At 35.9% G+C, this 19,821-nt stretch overlaps 1 protein-coding gene across 1 annotated transcript in view; it reads left to right on the top strand.

The window, feature by feature from the left end:
- FBXO3 (F-box protein 3) overlaps nucleotides 1–19,614 on the top strand; it is a 30,467-nt gene extending 10,853 nt beyond the window's left edge. Inside the window, exons 4-11 of the mRNA XM_072791085.1 lie at nucleotides 4,366–4,480; nucleotides 5,353–5,557; nucleotides 7,112–7,157; nucleotides 10,018–10,102; nucleotides 11,126–11,248; nucleotides 12,120–12,235; nucleotides 13,126–13,316; nucleotides 18,398–19,614. Of these exons, the coding sequence (XP_072647186.1) occupies nucleotides 4,366–4,480; nucleotides 5,353–5,557; nucleotides 7,112–7,157; nucleotides 10,018–10,102; nucleotides 11,126–11,248; nucleotides 12,120–12,235; nucleotides 13,126–13,316; nucleotides 18,398–18,574 (1,058 nt within the window). The 3' untranslated portion in view covers nucleotides 18,575–19,614. The remainder of the gene's footprint in view (nucleotides 1–4,365; nucleotides 4,481–5,352; nucleotides 5,558–7,111; nucleotides 7,158–10,017; nucleotides 10,103–11,125; nucleotides 11,249–12,119; nucleotides 12,236–13,125; nucleotides 13,317–18,397) is intronic.
- Nucleotides 19,615–19,821: the final 207 nt, after the last annotated feature.

Raw genomic sequence — 19,821 nt, 5'->3', positions numbered from 1 at the left:
TTTTTTTTTTTTAAGATTTTATTTATTTATTCATGAGAGACACAGAGAGAAAGAGACAGAGAGGCAGAGACACAGGCAGAGGGAGAAGCAGGCCCCATGCAAGGAGCCTGACGTGGGACTCTATTCCTGGGTCTCCAGGATCATGCCCTGGGCTGAAGGCGGTGCTAAACCGCTGAGCCACCGGGGCTGCCCCCCATAGCAGTTCTAAAACTTTACATTCCCACCAACACTTTTAATGTTGTCATTCTTTTTTTTTTAAGCCTTTCTAGTGGATATATAGTGGTGGCTTTAATTTGCATTTCCCTAAGGATATTGAATAATAGTTTTATTTCTAGCTTTCCAATCTTCATGTCTTTTTTTCTTTTCCTGCTTTATTGCACTGGCTAGGACCTTCAATACAATGTTGGGTAGAAATGATGATAATGAGTGTCCTTATCTTTCTGATCACAGAGGAAAAGCTTTCAACATTTCTCCTTTTTTTTTTAAGATTTATTTATTCATGAGAGACACAGAGAGAACGAGGCAGAGACACGTTCTTTTTTTTAGAAAAAAAAAAAGAACTGCTATGCTTTTACCTTTGCAGTGCTTATTGGATCTGTAGTGAGTGATCTCACCTTTCCTTTCTGATAATTTTTGTGCTTTATCTGTTATTTTGGATCAGTCTTGCTAGGTAGGAGTTAATCTTATTAGTCTTTCCAAAAAACTGGCTTTAGCCTTTGTCAATGCTCTCTATATTTACTTATAATTATTTTTATTAATTTCTCTGATTTCTTTCTGAGTTTACTGTAGTGTTTTCTTTGACTTGAGATGATTTGATCATAAATTTTCAGGCTTTCTGGTTTTCTTCAAATATCTTTGCTATAAATTTCCCTCTAAGCATAACTTTAGCTTTATCTCATAAGTTTTAATATGTTGTATTTTTCATTAACATGCAGCTCAAAATATTTTTTAATTTTTTATTTATTTATGATAGTCACACAGAGAGAAAGAGAGAGAGAAAGAGAGAGGCAGAGACATAGGCAGAGGGAGAAGCAGGCTCCATGCAGGGAGACCAACGTGGAATTCGATCCCAGGTCTCCAGAATCGCACCCTGGGCCAAAGGCAGGTGCTAAACCACTGCGCCACCCAGGGATCCCCTCAAAATATTTTTTTAAATATTGTTTTCTTCCAGAATTTTTGTAGTTTTTTTATGTCTATTATTTATTTTTTTTTTTAAGATTTTATTTATTTATTCATGAGAGAGAGAGAGAGGCAGAGACACAGGCAGAGGGAGAAGCAGGCTCCATGCAGGGAGCCTGATGTGGGACTTGATCCCAGGTCTCCAGGATCAGGCCCTGGGTTGAAGGTGGCGCTAAACCTGAGCCACCCGGGCTACCCCAGCTCAAAATATTTTCTGATTTCTTTTGATTTCTAGACAAGCCTGTGGGTCAAAGAAGAAATATATTGTTTGATTCCCAAGTATTGGAGTTTTTGTTTTGTTTTGTTTTAGTAATCTTCTTAATATAATTTATACTTTAATTTTACTGGGATCAGAGAATATATTCTGTATGAGTTCAGTCATTTGAAATTTGTTGCAATTTGTTCTCTGGTCCAGCATATCATCTATCTTGGTAAATGTTCCACGTGCAATTGAAAAGAACGTATATTTTGCAATTGTTGGATTCAGTGCTATGTATGTAATCAGGCAAAAATTGTTAATCTTGTTCACATCTTTTGTACTCTTAACTGATTTATTTTGTCTTATTTATTTTTGTCTACTTGTTCTATTAGTTACTGAGAGAGGTATGTTAAAACTGGACAGTGTGGTAGACAGAATTCTGAGATAGCTTCAAAGATTCCTACCCCTGCTGTACATGCCTGGTATAATAATAGCCTCCCTTTGAGTGTGAGCAGTATGTGGATATAACTGATTTCAGTCCTGCTATTAGGTAACAGATGACAAAGGTGAATGGGCTTTGCAGATGTAATTAAGGTCCCAAATTGGTTGAATTTGAGTTATTTGTTAATCAAAAGGGGAATTATCCTCAGCAGGCCTGCCCTAATCAGACAAACCCTTAAAAACTGGGCCCTTCCAGAAGGCAGAGACATTCAAAGCATGGGTATCTCCTGTTGGCTTTGAAAAAGCAAGCTGGCATGTTGTGATGAGGGCCAGGTGATAGGGAATGGCGGGTAGCTTCTAGGAGCTGAGGGCCCCAGTCGTCTGACTACAAGGAAATGAATTCTGACAATAACCAGTGAACTTGGGTGAGGACCGCTAGCATAAGATGCCTAACCTGAGAAAGCAGCCACACTTGATGTGGTGATTTCAACCTGTGGGACCTGAGCAGAGGATCTATTCAGTCATGCCCAGACTTCTTACCTTCAGAAACTATGGGATAATAAATGCATGCTGCTTTAAGCTGCTAATAGTATAACAATAGAAAACTAGTAACTATGGTTGTGAATATATCTTTTATCCATTTTAGTTCTGTTATTTTAAAAAATATATTTTGCAGCTGGGTTATTAGGTACACCTTTTTACCATTACAAAAAGCCTTCCATTACCTTTGATAATGCTCTGTGCCGTAAGGTCTATTTTGTGTGATTTTAGTAAAGCTCTTTTAACTTTCTTTTGTGTATCTACATTTCTTAGATGTGCCTCTTACACATGATTGTGTTTTGTTTTTTAGCTGGTCTGTCAGTCTTCTAATCATTAGATTATTTATATGCAGGGTAATTACGTATTTGGGTTTAAGTATACCATGTTCCTATTTCTTATTTGTGCTCCTGAGCAAGTATTCCTTTTATTCTATTCTTCTTAATTATCTTTTATTCTGCACATCTTTTTGTTATTTATCATTTTTAGTGATTTGCCCTAGAGATTAAAGGATGCATCTCTGACTTAATTAAAATCTATTGTAAATTAGTATTTTTACTATTTCGTGGATAATAAAAGAAACCTAGAATACTTTAACTCCAATTATCACCTCTTGCCTTTCTTATTATAGTTTTTGTGATCTCAATTTTGAACATGTTTTCTATCCCTGGAAACATTATTATCATTTTATATATTCCATTTTATTTTAGATTTACCTCTATATTTACCTTTCTCGTTGCTCTTTATTTCTTCCTACATCTTCATGCTTTCATCTGGGATCATTTTTCTTCTGCCTGAAGAATTCCTTTTAGTGTATTTTTTAAGTGAGGTACTGCTAACTGCTGAATTTTTTTCAGATTTTTTTTTGTCCAAAAATGTATGTATTTCATCTATACTTTTGAAATATATTCAGTGGATGTGGAATTCTAGTCAACAGTTCTTTTTTTCAGTACTTTAAAGCTATCATTCTTCCCGCTTCTGTTGTTTCTGTTGAGAATGTAACTGTTAGTCTTGTTCTTTTGAAAGTGACCATACAGCATTTCCCTTCTTTGGCTGCTTTTAAGATTTCTCTTTGTCTTTGATTTTCAGTGGTTTCCCAAGGATGTGTCTAGATACGATTTTCTTTATAATTGTTCTCCATGGGGCTTCTTGAATCTATGGTTTGATGTTTTCATCAACGTTAGAAAATTCTCTCAGTACTGCTTGCTGGAAGCTTTGCTCAGCTTCTCAGCCACAGGTTTGCTTTCAGAATTGGCAGTTGCCTCAAAGACAGGTTGCTCCCAGTGCCCAGCTAACCTTGTTTCCCTGTCCTTCTGACTACCGCTCGCCCCCAGTTCTTGCTGTCTTTGAGGTTCTCCAGAAGCTTTGAGACCAATTTTCTGTTCTGTTTTTTTAGTTCTTAGCATAAAGTTTACTCCAACAATCTAGTGAACCATTACTGGAAGTGAATCTCTTCTCTTGGCATTTGTCATCACTTCCTCCCTTTGAAAGCTGGAATAAATGATGAGCTGACAAAAGTGCAAAATTGGATTGAAGTTAATGGTTCCCCACAGCCCAAACCTATGTCCTCTATTTCTCATTAAGAGACTGTGTCAGGACTCTTGAACATCCATTTAGAGAACTTCTGGAGAATTTGTTTTAATAGAGATATGTTTTAAATGTGAGTGTGTTGGATTAAGAAAAATCAATCCTAAAGTTTGCATCATAATGTGAAATAATTACTATGGATCTCCCTGCTGCATACTCTTCTGTATTTTGCTGAGTGCCAGTGTCTTCCCTGTTGAGAGGAAATAGAGGAGTTTCCTTCTCCGTGCTTCAAATGTCAGAGCCAATCCAAAGTGAAGTAATGTTGCTCTGAATTTTCAATTTATTTCACTATGTTTCAGCAGTACAACTTGGACAGAATTCACTTGTTCTAACATTGTTTCACTGGCTAGCAGAAGATTATATTTCTCCTTAGATATAAGGCTTATTGTTTTTTCATAATTTGCTTTTTTGTGCATTTGCAGAGGGTGCTCGAGAGGAAGACCTAGATGCTGTGGAAGCTCAGATCGGTTGCAAACTCCCTGATGATTATCGATGCTCATATCGTATCCACAATGGGCAGAAGTTAGTGGTTCCTGGGTAAGAAGGTTTGCCATTTGGGTTATTTTTAATGACACAAGTCATTTCCCAGAAAGAAAATAAACAGCTATGATGTGTAGTTACTCTTGACAGATTAAAGGAGTATAAGAATTCTCTCTTCTTCCCTGTAAGAATCCAAAAGACTGAATCTGTTGCTTGAATTTGATTTTCCCAAAATAAATGTCTCATAAAAACAGCATTTCGATCAGCACATCCTTATACTTAAAATGAAGTCTGATTGGGGTTGGGTGGGTGCTGTGGTACATAGGGTGGATGTATGTGTGAGTGTATTTTAAGTAAAACTGTTCGGAACCCTTGAAGTCTTTATCCTATTATAGACCAGGTAAATTGTTTTTGAGAGTTTGATGTAAATTCTATATACCATACATATAAAAAGCAGTAACTTGTTCAGAGCTATATACACTAAAGAAAATAAGAGTTTTGTTCTATTCAGGCATAGCCTGTAATTGAATGGCCTGTTTTTAAGAGGAAATACTCACTGGGGAACCTTTTGGAAAAAGCAGACCATGCAGTAGCTGTCAAATTCATTCACAGTGTTAAAAGCTATATACTTTGAGTCTACCCTTCTGTTCTTTTATGAAAATTAAGCTATTTTGAAGATATTGTGCCTATGAAAAGCCCATAAAAACTTAGGGAGAACTTTGCATTATTCTTAATGGAACATGGTATCTCTTTGTGTGTGAAGAAATCTTTCCACTCAAGAGTTTGAATTCGTAAATAAATTGTGGTGTTTTTGGTGATTGACATGTTAATTCTTAGAAAGCTGTCGATGGGAAATTATCATTCATCAAAAAGATGAAGCACAGCTCTTTGGCACTGGAATTGATTAATATTTTTGTCTCTGCTCTCAGGTTGTTGGGAAGTATGGCACTGTCCAATCACTATCGTTCTGAAGATTTGTTAGATGTCGATACAGCTGCCGGAGGCTTCCAGCAGAGACAGGGATTGAAATACTGTCTCCCTTTAACTTTTTGCATACATACTGGTTTGAGTCAGTACATAGCAGTGGAAGCTGCAGAAGGCCGAAACAAAAATGAAGTTTTCTACCAATGTCCAGTAAGTAGGAAGTGTGTTTAAATGCGGCTGTAAGATGTGTTCTGATGAGTGTATAAATGTGTGCAGAAGTTTTCAGGGCTGTAGAATGGGTATAGAGCATTATACAATTTGATTATAGATCCACCTAATTATAGGGCTAATTCGGCAATGATATTCTGACATTACAGAATGCCAAAGGAAAATTTAATCTGTGGACAAACAATGCAGATCATTGTGCACACAGAGGGAAGGCTGTGATATGTGTTAAGGCAATTTAAATTTAAGGAAAACATAATGAGATTTTGTTGAAGTAATTGTAATATACATTTCTAACTTTAAAAATTTAGCCTTTGGGATCCCTGGGTGGCGCAGCGGTTTAGCGCCTGCCTTTGGCCCAGGGCGCGATCCTGGAGACCCGGGATCCAATCCCACATCGGGCTCCCGGTGCATGGAGCCTGCTTCTCCCTCTGCCTATGTCTCTGCCTCTCTCTCTCTCTCTCTCTCTGTGTGTGTGTGACTATCATAAATAAATAAAAATTTTAAAAAAAATTTAGCCTTTAAGCATCATTTGACTCAAGTTCTTTGTGCAAAGGAAACTTTTTAAACTTTTAGTTAGATAGTTGAGTTGTTGAAAACGGATCTTTTTTAAAGAAGCTTTTGTTATGATTTTAATATGATCACAGAAAATGTCGTATTTGGTTTCATTTTTTTTTTCTTTGGTTTTTGTAATTTCTCAATTGTAGATCTTCTGGCTTCATTTTTGCCCAAATGTGAACTTTTAACTTAAAAGAGGAATTTATTTATATATTTTTTAAAGATTTTATTTATTCACAAGAAACAGAGAGAGAGAGAGAGAGAGAGAGAGAGGAGAGAGGAGAGAGAGGCAGAGACATAGGCAGAAGGAGAAGCAGGCTTCCATGCAGGGAGCCTGAAGCGGGACTCCATCCCGGGACTCCAGGACCACGCCCTGAGTCAAAAGCAGATGCTCAATCACTGAGCCACCCAGGCTTCCCAAAAGAAGAATTTAAAATAGAAAATCATGGATACCTGAGACATGTGACTCCATATAACACTGAAAATATTTAAAGAGCTTTCATAATTTTTTTTCTAAGTATTTCCATGTTTGTTAGCTCATTTTTGACTTGTTATTTCTGTAAAGTTGTATGATGATAGCTTGGTCCTTCTATTTAGTGAGAAAAGTGACCAACCTAGAAATGTTCAAGTCTTTTGACTGAATCTAAAGCCCTTTCTTAATAGGTTATATATCTTCTTACTTGAACTTCCTAACTTAAAGGATAATTTTTTAGTTCACTGTAACAGTCATGACAGTACATGAGCATTTTGACTGTTATTGAGAAGTGCCTGGCACTCTTCTAAGGACTTTCTAGAAAGGACCTAAATATAGAAATTATAAGAGCAGGGACTGAAAAGTATGAGTAATGTCCAAGTGATGGTTAGAGCACTTGTTATTTTTATCTATTCTGCTTTGTCTCCAGGGAAAGATACAGATAATGAACAATGAGAAATTAAGTAAAATGTCTTTTTCTCAATTATGATATTCTTTTTCTCACCTAGGACCAAATGGCTCGGAATCCAGCTGCTATTGACATGTTTATCATAGGTAGGAGAAAGAATAGTCTTCCTTTTCCTTTCTTCTTCCTGGTCAAAAAAATTAAGTTGATAAAAACATTGCAGTTACTTGATCAGCTGGCAGTTTATACTTGTCTTTTTTAAGGCTTGCTGGTTTATAAAATAGTATATCTAGGCTCTCATTCAAATAGCCCCTGTACTTTGAATTTGTTTTCTATTTGGAAAAAAGCCATGTTCTATATAATCTTGTACTCTTAGGACTCTGCTATAGAACTTCATGAATAGAATTACTCTGAATGTATATATAGCTGTCTTACACATGGATGCATTTTCCATCAATCATACTAATACATTGTTGGAGACAGATGGATAAAACAACTTTATGCCTATAAAGTTGTGGTAAAATAGTGATAAATCACACTAGAGATCTCAGAACAGCAGGCTTCAAAGACCAGTATAAACTGAGCTCTATAAACTCTTTGGCACAACTTTTTCTTGGCCTTCAAAGGTATTTCTATAGGATTTTGAGAACAATCCTGTCTGTATGCAATTGCAGCTCACCCCTTTGCTGTTCATCCAGTCCTGTTTTGCTTAGATTTTGCTCACTTAAGAGAGGCTTCCTGACTATCCAATCTGGTTTTCAAAGGCACATATTAAACTTCCCCATATATTAATAGTCAAGGGGCCTTGTAAGCTGAAGTGTCTGCATTTAATTAATATCTCCTAATTGGAACCTTGAACAGAGTAGTAGTGTTCATTTGTTCCATACTGTAACACATTCCAGGCTTAAGGTATTTTTCACAACGTGGAAGCTCTCCCTACATGCTAAGTTATAAAAAACTGTTCAACTTAGCCTCCAGCTTTTAGCTCCCCATGATTCATGTTGACCTATGTTTTTTTTTGTTGGGTTTTTTTGTTTGTTTGTTTGTTTGTTTTGTTTTGTTTTGTTTTGTTTTTTTGGCATATGGTTTTCAAGTTAAGTGCCCCCTGGGGGTTATGCCCCTGCTCACTGTCCTGTTTGGCATCTTTGCATAGCATGTACCTTCAGAGATGATCACCATGGCTCTAGAACAGTGGTGCTACTAATTTACAAACTAAAGGCTGCCTGAACTCTAAGGTAAATGCTAGCCAAACTCTGTGAGTTCCTCACTCTTGGTTTGATACTGGCCTGACATGGTGTGGAAGGCCCCACTGCTACAGCAGAGATCTGATGAATACTCTTCTGGTAGCTGGGATTTCTTCTGGAATAAGAGAGCAAAGCAAAAGGTCTGAGACCTACTGAGGGAGGAGAGATGAGATGGGATGTTAGTGCTGAGAGGAGAGACAAGAAAGCAGCTTCCTTTAAGCTGTCTTGGTAAAACCCCAGTGCTACCAAAGAGATGCCAAGCTATAGGCTTACTTTAAAAGGTAAACTGCCTTGGAATGTATAAATTACATCTTGATTCAACTAAGTTTGACTTTCTTGGAATTTTTGGTTAAACACAAGATGGAATCTCCCAAGTGTTCAGTGAATTATTAACAGATATTTGAGAAAACCAGAATCTGTGTTCAGGTAAGTTGAGTGGTAAAGACTGCATAGAAAAGACTCCTCATTTTAAAGAACACACTTGGGTATGTATTGTTATAAATTGAAGTACCTTAAAATACACCATACCAGTTTCATTTTTATGTAAACCATGAAAAATTTGTGGGTTTTTTTATTCTAACATTTTATTCCATGAAATATACAAAATGATATTTTAAACTTTACAGGGAAATTACTAGTTCCAAAAACAAAATTATAGCTTCTGTGAATTTTAATGACATTATTCATGTGCCTCCTTAGTATCTTGTTCAGAGTGGATAGATGGTAGGTGATAATTTGAGTAGAACATTCAATAAGCAAAGAGTTAGGATTGACCATTCATTAGTAGATGCTAAAAGCCAACTATTATAGCTTACCTTCTCTCAGTTGATGCCTTTAAAATTGTAAAACTATAAACCCTAAGATCCAAGCTTAAATCGTATCTTCTACTATTCCTTAAATAGAATAGTAAGTAAATACTATAAATTTAGCTCCGATGTTCAGCATGGCAGAGTGTGAGAACTGTGTTAATAGAAACAAGGTTACAGAGAAATTCACTGAATAACATTGGTTCAGGGATTCATACTGCTGGGCACTGAGATGTATTAATAATAGATGTGGGGGTATGAGAAAGTTACGTCATATTACCTAGAAGTGGCAAACATAATTCACGTAAATACTTGTCATTGATCCACTCACTAGATCACAGACGTGTGGTCAGGTCTGGACTGGACTTCAAGCTGGTCACTGAGAATATGGAGGGTCATTATGCATTTGAGTTGGTAGTGGTGCAGCTAGACTACTTTGGAATTGGTCTGATGCCCAGAACTGTACTGTGCCATACCCCTGTTAGATGCCCGGACTGAGCCTGGCTTTTGCCAGAATTTTGTGCATAAGTCAGGAGGTAGCTGGACCAAGGGTATATATCCTGACGGTCTGGGGATAGCTGCTGATATTTTTCCTGTAGTTCCTTCCTAGACCTTGCTGTATCTGTGTCTTCCTTTGTTCCATATGTTCTAGAAATTATAGACAGAAGAAAGCTTTGCATTCTGGACCAGCACTAAATAAAGTTTAAAAGTCTATTTAATTATAAGTGTAAAAAGTAGTTTGAAGGTAGATGGAGGATTCCCTAGCAAGGTAGTTGGGAAGGAGATGGATAGAATTGAGAATAGAAATTGACCTGATAATGGACTAGTAGAATTATGTGTTTCTAATTTTGATCTTATATCTTAAGCATAGTGAAATATCATTGTTTCCTTGTTTCCTGTATAGATTTTATGAAAATTATTTGTTCTTTTCTTCCTCCCCACCCCTTCCTGGTTTATAGGTGCTACTTTTACTGACTGGTTTACTTCTTATGTCAACAATGTTGTATCGGGTGGCTTCCCAATCATCAGAGACCAAATTTTCAGGTATTTCACCCAGGACTTTTTGAATTAATAAAATGATTGTAAACAGAAAAAAAAAAAATTAGTGACAGATCTTGAGATGAAGTTTCAAAGATTAATGACAGAACCTCTCATTATCTTAAATGTCACCGTGTTATTCTCACTTTAAAGCTACATTCAAACACTTGAATAGCCAATATATTTCTTGTTTTGAAGGATCCAGAGGAAAAAATGATTTTGATTTCAAAGCTATAGCTTTATAGTATAGTTTCTTTCTTGTGGGGGGAGGGCGGAGGGGAGGGAGGCTGTTTGCCAGTTAATGGATTTATCGCGAATAGCAAGTCAATAATTGTTAACTCCTGGCAAATATTATCTATCATCTTTATTTTTTTTAAGGTTTTATTTATTTATTCATGAGAGACACAGAGAGAGAGAGGCAGAGACACAGGCAGAGGGAGATGCAGGGAGCCTGATGTGGGACTCGTTCCCGGGACTCCGGGATCACGCCCTGGGCCAAAGACAGGCGCTAAACCACTGAGCCACCCAGGGATCCCCTATCTATCATCTTTAAATGAAACGTCCAGGTATTATAGATAGTATTAGAGGTAATATTGGCTCATAGTAGCCTGATTGGCAGAAATGATGGATTAATTATAAATTAGAAGTCTCTAGAATAACATACCAATGCATTTTATTGTCAGAGCCACTGTTGGTAGGGTTTTCAGATGTCCCAAAAGTTTCCTGGCTCTGAAAACTGAGAGAAGCTCTTTTTCCAGTTTAATGATTGAATCAGTTTTCAAACCACTGATCATTGAGCTTTGACTGTTATCATTACTGATCTGAAGTCTTCAAGGTTTTCTGGTTTGCTTGTAATTTATCATTTTCTTCTAAGCTTCATAGGACTATACCTTTAAGTTCCTAAATATGGTTTAAACTTTTGATCCTAAGGTAAAGTAGAAGTATTTCACATTGTATCTTGATATCTTTTATCTTATGGACTTGAAGTTAGTTGATTAAAAAATGTTTAACTGTTTTAAAATTACCTAGGTATGTTCACGATCCAGAGTGTGTGGCAACAACTGGGGACATTACGGTTTCAGTTTCTACATCGTTTCTGCCAGAACTTAGCTCTGTCCACCCACCGCACTACTTCTTCACATACCGAATCAGGTGAGAGATGTAAATGGGGCACAGCCTGTGGATGTGTTGTTATTGCCCCCTTTGACACAGTACACCAAACACATTTTGAAAGACAGCTTTTTGTTGAGGTGTGGAGGAAGGTGGATAACAACATTTTTTATAATGTAATATAATTTTATAATTTTAAAAAGTATAATTTATAATCTAGTACCTTGAGCTTACAGTAACTTTCAAGTTACTTATGTTATTTCTTGCAAATGTACTGTTTAAAGAATTGTGCTAGCTGCTTTGTGAGGTGAACACTTAAGTTATAATTATCATGAAAACTCTCTGTGAGAGTTGCATTCTAGAAGCTATCAAATTGTTCAAGATAAAGCCATGCATTTTAAATTTTATTTAGCCTGCCCATTTCCAAATTAAAACTTTAATAGATATTTAAGGTGTAATAATCCCAGTACTATTAAATAAACTTATTAAGGGGTAACCCTAGTAACTGACTGGTGACATTTTTCTTTGAGCTTTCTAGAAGTTAATGGAAAAAAAGGGAATTGTCTTCAGTCTCGGTTTTTTAATAAATTTTTCCAAAAAAAACCCACAAATTTTCATTGCACTATATTCTAGAAAGTATTTCGTACATTGATCTTTCCTTAAACAGCAAAAAATGGTCACCAGTGTGTTCATAAAAGTTTATGTCGCCCTTCCTGTTGTTGATTCTCACAGCAAGTCAAGTGTGCAAATTGAGTAAAGGCATTTCTGTGGGAGAGTCAAGCTAATCAGGCCCACATCTTTGAGAACTTACAGAAATAGATGGTTAACACAGACGTTAGTTCAACAATTGTAGCTCTTAAGGAAAAGAAACAAAATCAGGCCAGATTTGTGTCTCTACTGCCTCATTCTCCAGGATTGAAATGTCAAAGGATGCACTTCCTGAGAAGGCTTGTCAGTTGGACAGTCGCTATTGGAGAATAACAAATGCTAAAGGTGATGTAGAAGAAGTTCAAGGACCTGGAGTAGTTGGTATGTAATTCGAGATTTGGGTTTATATATCCGTTGCCTCTAAGACATTTTGGAGAGCATGTATGTGACATATAGCTTGGAAAAGGCACAATGTAGTTAGTGGATAAGAATGTATCTTTTTTTTTTTTAAAGATCTATTTATTTATTAAAGAGAGCATGAACACAAGTAGAGAGAGGGGCACAGAAAGAGGGAGATGGAGAATCTCAAGCAGACATCCACTTTGCGTAGAGCCTGACATGGAACTGGATTTCACGACCCATGAGATCATGACCTGAGCCAAAATCACGAGTTGGATGCTTAACCAACTGAGCCACCCATATATCCAAGACTTTATCTTTTAATAGCTGTGTTTATAGTGTAAAAGATATCATAGATTCTAGGCTTCTTGTAAGTCCAATACTTTGCTTCACAAATATAATGTGTAAAGATCATTATTCTCTAAGTTTAGTACCTTAAACATGAAATTTTCTAAAATCATAGCAAATTATTCAGGGATTGAGTTTTCATTCTGTGGATCACCTGAGTTCCTTGTTTGCTTCTTAAATTCTTTATCTTTTTTAGCTGTTATATTCTGTAGGGTTACCAGGCAGGAGAAAATAAATTTCATATTGGTTATCTTTTTGAAATTTGGGGAAAATAGTAAAATCAGTAGCACAGATTTTTGTGAATTTCAATCATCATTAGCTCTGATTGTCATTGACGGTCAGCTTTTTTGAAAGATCAGGATTATTAGGGTGCTTTAGATTTTTTTTTTCTAAGTGTTCATTTAGCTGTTTTACTGTTAGCTGTTTAACATAGTTTAACATAATCTCAAAGAGGACATATCTTATTTGCTATGATGAAGAAATGAATTTTATACTTTGGTTTCTTACTACTGTTTTCTCCACAGGTGAATTTCCAATCATCAGCCCAGGTCGGGTATATGAATACACAAGTTGTACCACATTTTCTACAACATCAGGATATATGGAAGGATATTATACCTTCCATTTTCTTTACTTTAAAGACAAGATCTTTAATGTTGCTATTCCCCGATTCCATATGGCTTGTCCAACATTCAGGGTGTCTATAGCCCGATTGGTGAGTTAAATTTTCCTCTGGGACTGATTTCCATGACTTTGTAGAATTAACTCCACAGAGGGATTTTGTTCATTAGCCAGACAACTGGTTTACAAATGGCGTTCCAGAGAACCCTAGAGATTCTGAGGAAATACCATGGGGGGAGGGGGCCATGTGAATATGTGGGGGTGGTGGATAATAAGTAAGCTAGACTCCATACACTTCAATCAGAGTAACTCTACTGTTAGCTGTTTTATGTTTGCTTTGCTTTTATTTTTAATAGACATCATTTTTTAGCAGTTTTAGATTCACAGAAAATTGAGCAGAAGGTACAGAAATTTTCCAAACACCCCCTGCCCCCATGCATGCACAGACTTCCTCATTATCAGCATCTCCCATCAGAGTGGTATCTTTGTTACAGTTGTTGAACCTACATTGGAACATCATAATCACCCAAAATCCATAGTCTACATTAGAGTTCACTCTTGATGTTGTATGTTTTTTGGGTTTGGACAAGTGTATAGTGACACATATCTACTATGATAGTATCATGTAGAGTAGTTACTGATTTTAAAGGTTCAGCCTCTTTTCCACCATTTCCAAAAAAAGTTCTATGGCCTAATGAGAAACACCACACTAGACCAGTTAGAATAGGCTTTATTTTGTTTCATTAAGATTAGAAAAAGAATTTCATGCAGTGTTTTTGCTAAAAATCCCAATTTTGTAATAGAAATATCCTAGAGAGAGACTACTAAAAGGACAAGTCTATCCATTAAATCGTCTTTGTAGTCATCTCTCTTTGGGATCATTTCCTAAGTCAACTAAGTATAATTTAAAATCTCATTTCTGGATTACCTTATGATAGTAGTAGTACCCCAATCTTATGGATTATAAAATGATTAGGGAATTATGAGGCTCCAACTATACAACAGAGATAAAATATGACTTGTATACCCAGGATGTGACTGAGTTGTAGGTGTTAAATGTTGAGAAAGGGCCCTCTGGCTCCTGGGAAGATGGATGTAGGATTAGTCTGATCCAGAGCTGACACGTTCCCAACCCCAGTTTGGAAACAGAAGAATGATAAGCCATTATGCTTGCATATCTGGTGAAAAGGATCTATAGTCTGGGTTTGGAAGTGAGCTTCCCTCCCAATGGAGGAATGCTTTCTACTGTATATTGCCAGGACCAGGAACTTGTTACTTCTGTAACAGTCTCCTGTTTTTGACTAGTCCAGTTTCTGTCTGAGATTGGTATCATCCATGATGGTTTGATACAGCTCATTAGTGAAACCATCTGGGGCTAGAGTTCTCTGTGGGAAAGCTTAAAATGGGAGTTTAATTTCTTTCATATATTTTCTATTTCTTCATATTTCACTTTTGGTCATTTGTGTCTTTCAAGGGATTTTTCCATTTTGTCAAAATGCTGAATTTATTGGCATATAATTATTTATAATATTCCCTTGATATCCATTTAATGGCTGTAAGAACTATAGTCATATATCCTTTTGTGCTCCTAATAATGATGAGTTTACCCAAGGAGTTATTTCTTTTATTAGTCATTTGAAAGAACAACTTTGGGTTTCACTGGTTTTCTCTATTGTTTACTCATTTTCTATCTCATTGTTTTCTGCAGTCTTATTTATTTCTCTCTTCCTACTTACTTTGGGGTTCATTTGCTTTTTTTACCAGCTTCTTAAGGTAGAAGTTTAGATTATTGCTTTTCAGCCTTTCTTTTCTCTAAAGCACTATTTGGCTATATTTCATAAATTTTGATGTGTTGTTTTCATTACCATTTAATTCAAAATATTCTGAGATTTCCCTTGTAATTTAATTTTGATCTGTAACTTTTCTAGAAATGTGTAAATTTTCAATCATTTGGAGGCTTTCCAGTTAACTTTTGTTCACTGATTTCTAATTTTGTTATGGTTAGAGAACTCACTGTGTGTAATTTCAATCCTTTTAAAGGTTTTATGTCCTAGCACTATGATCTATCTTGGTAACTAATCCCTGTGTATTTGAAAAGAATGTATATTCTGCTATTTATGGGAATATTATTCTATAAATGAAAGTTCAAGTTGGTTGACTGTTTTTGAAGTCTTCTATATATTAACTGATTTTTTTTTTTTTTGGTCTTTGTTCTCTGAAAGATGATTGTTGAAATCTCCAACCATAATTACAATTTTGTCTATTTCTCTTTTTAATTTTATCAGATATGCTTCATGTGTTTTGAAGCACTATAATTATATGCAAATATGTTTAGGATTATTATGTCTTTTTAATGAAGTGCTTTCTTTTATTATTATGAAATCTCTCCCCTCGATAATATTTCTTGTCCTAAAGTTGCTAATATTCCTGACCTAAAGTGTAAAGAATGTTGAGGTTTGTTTGGGCAGGCGATTTACTATGGGGTCAGCTTGATCCTGTTGAGATTTGTTTTTAATGTTTGTTAGGATGGGTATAAAGGAGTCTTTAATTTAGAACGTAGTTCTCAAACTTTTCAGTCTCATGGCTCCCTTAAGCTGTTAAAAGTTATTGAGGACTCCAAAGAACTCTTGTCGATGTGGGTTATATCAATATTTATCATGTTAGAAATGAAAACTAAGAAGTTTTATAATACTACTCTTTTTTTAAAGTTTACGATTTTTAAATTTATAATTTTAAATTATAATAATAAACTCATTACATGTTTAACCCTCTTAACTATGTTCTTACTTATTTAGAGTTTTAATTTCCTCCCAACCACACATAATCATATAAAATCTTGATCTACCTTGTGGAAAATGTTTCTCTCTCTCAAGGATGAGATATCAATAAAAAGAAATGAGAATTCTGGACTTACTTCTAATCAACATGAAAGAGGCAGTGGGGATTGTATTTGTATGGTGTTGTATTTGTATTGTACCTTTCCTGTTGAAATATTAGTTCTTTTGATATGGAAACTGAATTTTTGTGCCCTGACCCATATGATAATTATTGTACTTAATACTTCCTTTTGCTTTATACTTTGAATGTCACTACAAAATATACTTTTGGTTGGTCTTAAGCCTTTTCTTGCTTTAGGTGGTTTGTTGTTTGCTTTTGGACACTTTAGAGGTTCCTGCTGCTTATTTATTTCCATTCTTACCTGTGTGTGCCTCTTTCCATCTGCTGCTTCTGTATGTACATTTTTATCTGAGATCATCAGCAGTCTCCCTCTTTAGCCACACTGACTTCCTTAACATTTTTTCTGCTTCCTTCTTCAACAAGATGACTAATGATCATACTACCTGAATTTAATGTTTTAGGATTTCCTAAGCCTTCCCCTTGCCCGTTTTGAACCTTCTACTGAATTTTAAAGTCTTCATTCCCTAGATTTAAAAAATCAAAAAATAAAAATAATGGAATATCATGTCATATTTATGTATATTTTCTCTGATTGTTGTTAATGTTGCTGTTATTAGTGTTATAATAAATCCTAAGTGACAATCCTTTGACAACTCCTAAGGAACAGTTTTTTTCTCCCATGTTAATTAATTTGCTTGCTCAACAAGTATCTATTGAGTACCTACGAGGTGCTGGGGGAAATGCAGTGACCAATACAGCCAGAGTCTGCCTTCGGGGATGTACTGTACAGCACGGTGACTATAGTAAATACTGCATTGCATATCTGAAAGTTGCGAAGAGAATAAATCATAAAAGTTCTCATCACAAAAAAACATTCTGTAACTATGTACGGTGATGGATGTTAACTGGACTTATTGTGGTGATCATTTTGTAATATATATGAATATCAAATCATTATGTTGTACGCCTGGAGCAAATGAATGTAATGTTGTATGTCAATTATACTTCAATAAAAAAAAAAGAAGAAAGTTGAGGAAATTAAAAAAAGAAAAACAAAAACTCTGCCTTGGAATTTACATTCTAGTTGGAAGAGATAAAGGTAGCAAATAAACATTATCTAGTTACACCAAGTAGTGATAAGTGCTCTGGAGAAAAATTAGAGTAAAGGATATATCAGGAGTGTCCTGTTGGGTTGTTCTAATATAAAGATGTGTCGGGGAAGGAAGGCCTTGGCGACATTTGTGTTAAGACTTGAAAGAAGTAGAAGGAGCCAGGTGGATATATGTGGCAGAAGGATGTTCCAACCGAAAGAACAGAAAATGCAAAGGCCCTGAAACACTAATGTTACATAAACATACTAATGTTTGGCATATGTGAAGAACTGCAAGGAGGCCAGTGTAGTTGGAATGCCGTGGCCAGGGGAGAGTGGTGAGAGATGAGATCAGAGGGGTAGTGAGTGCTGGATATGTGATGCCATAGAGGCCTCGGGGAAAGGACTTTTGCTGACAACACGTCCCACGTTTTTCCCAATTATTTCCCACATCACCAGCTAGGAGCTCCTTGCTATTCAGAACTCTCTCCAATATAGTGAGTGACTCCTCTCATTGAGTCCTCAAATGTATGAGAGGGAAAAATTGTCAGCAGACTAAGACTCACTTAGAGACATGACTTAAACAGAATTGAAGTTTCCATGAGATGTTCAGATATTGCATGTTCAACCTCACTGTTGCCCTATTCTGAGAACCTTCAACAAGTTAATTTCAGAGTAGAGGCTGCCCCCGTAGTTGAACTGAAATGATGGGTCTTTATAGTAGGAGCTCATTGAGGCATCTCTTAGGCCTCTGGACAGTACATAAAAGTTACCAGTAGAGGTCATACCTTATTAATATTTTTGAGTCCTTTTCTGTAAGGATATAGATTAACAAAGAATTGTTACTTAGTACACTAAAATTCAGTAAAATTTTATCTTGGGTTGTTAGGAGTGGTCTGTTGGCTGCCTTGTACAAATTATCCATTACCATGTAAAATATAAGTACTGTGTTAATAATGAAATAGATTTACCATTAAAATCACTGAGCATTTTAAGACGTGATATATGTATATACACTCTAGAATTCGCATCAGCATGTGCATCTATGAAAATACATGGCTCAACTCTATAAAAATTCATATTTGGCATGTCTAGTTGTTTAGATTCTAGATAAATGAAAAATTGCATAAAATAAGTATAAAAAAACTGATGGAAGTCCTTATCAAAAGATTGTTTTCTCTTTCAAGGAGATGGGTCCTGATGAATATGAAGAGATGGAAGAGGAAGAGGAGGAGGAGGAGGAAGACGACGACGATGATGACTCGGCAGATATGGACGAGTCTGATGAAGATGATGAGGAAGAGAGACGGAGGAGAGTCTTTGATGTTCCCATTCGCAGACGCAGATGCTCTCGCCTTTTTTAGGGAAGCTGTGCTGATGGAAGCCCTGGCGCGAATCCAGTCCGTTAAATAGATTTCCCAATAATGTAAATAACTAAATTGTTCGTTCTCTGCATATAGCAGGAAAACTAGCATGAAATATTGTTCCAGGCCCTGGGTTCTATGCGACACTACGTTAGGAATTGGATCGTTTTGGTTTGCTTTGTGTTTTTGAAGTAGAGGAGTAAATGGGAGTCTTTTTTTCTTTCTCTCTCTCTTCTAGAAGTCAGTGGGAGAGTAATTCTCTAGCTACAGAACAGACATTTCTTTGTTTCTAAATATTTTATACTTCTATAAATGTGGAAATGGAGGGGATTGTTTTGAATAAGGATTGAAAATGTAGCAAAAATACCTACACAAGGATAGAGAGAAACTATGTGACTGGATGATTCAGTGAAAAGACTTCTTGCAGTTGTGAATTACTTAGAAATGAACAGAATTTATAATTAGGCTAATCCATTTAGTAATTCCTATATATTTTGTACTCACAGGGAACTAATCGACTAAAACAGCTCAAATGCTAGTTGTTTGTCCTTTCTTAGACAATCTGTCTAAGAAATTTAAAGTTTTCATCACTATGACCTTGAGCTTAAAGTCTTTATCACTATGACCTTGGCCTTGCATTTAGTCTTCAACTCTACCAACCTTGAATTTATTTTAAAATCTTCAACATGACAACCTTGAACTTAATTTAAAGTCTTTAACGTTATGACCTTTGTCATACTGTTCACAGATGCATCACTTTTGACAATGTAGTGTGTAAAAGTATGTATTGTGTTGTTTATTAACAAGTCTTCACAATGTCTCATGTAGTCTAAATTTGTAAATACTGCTTCTGTTTTGTTTCTGCTTTATACACTTGACTGTCTAACTTTGTGATAAGTGACATGAATTTTATGTTAAGATTAAGTATGTTTCCTGAAACATGGATTTTTTTTGTAATTATATAATTGAGAGTTTGGAATGAAATCCTCCAAGTGGCAAAAACTCACATTTTAAAAACGAGTTTTGGTTCTGATCCTGTATTTCGTGTAATTGCCTATTTTCCATAAACTAATATTAATCAGCCTTTGCTGTCAAGATGGAAGATGAAATGGAAATTCATTATCCTGTTGCCAGAGGCCCATTCAAAGTTATTTTTTGGCTGTGACTATATCCTATCGTATGCTTTGCCTTCCATTTTCCCCAAGGATACTTCTTTTCTAGGGAAAACTGTAGAAAGAGGGAAACGT

The sequence above is a fragment of the Canis lupus genome, chromosome 21, assembly GCF_048164855.1.
Source record: "Canis lupus baileyi chromosome 21, mCanLup2.hap1, whole genome shotgun sequence".
NCBI lineage: Eukaryota > Metazoa > Chordata > Mammalia > Carnivora > Canidae > Canis > Canis lupus.
Note: the sequence above shows the minus strand (reverse complement) of the source record. Positions and strands in the feature narration are given on the sequence as shown.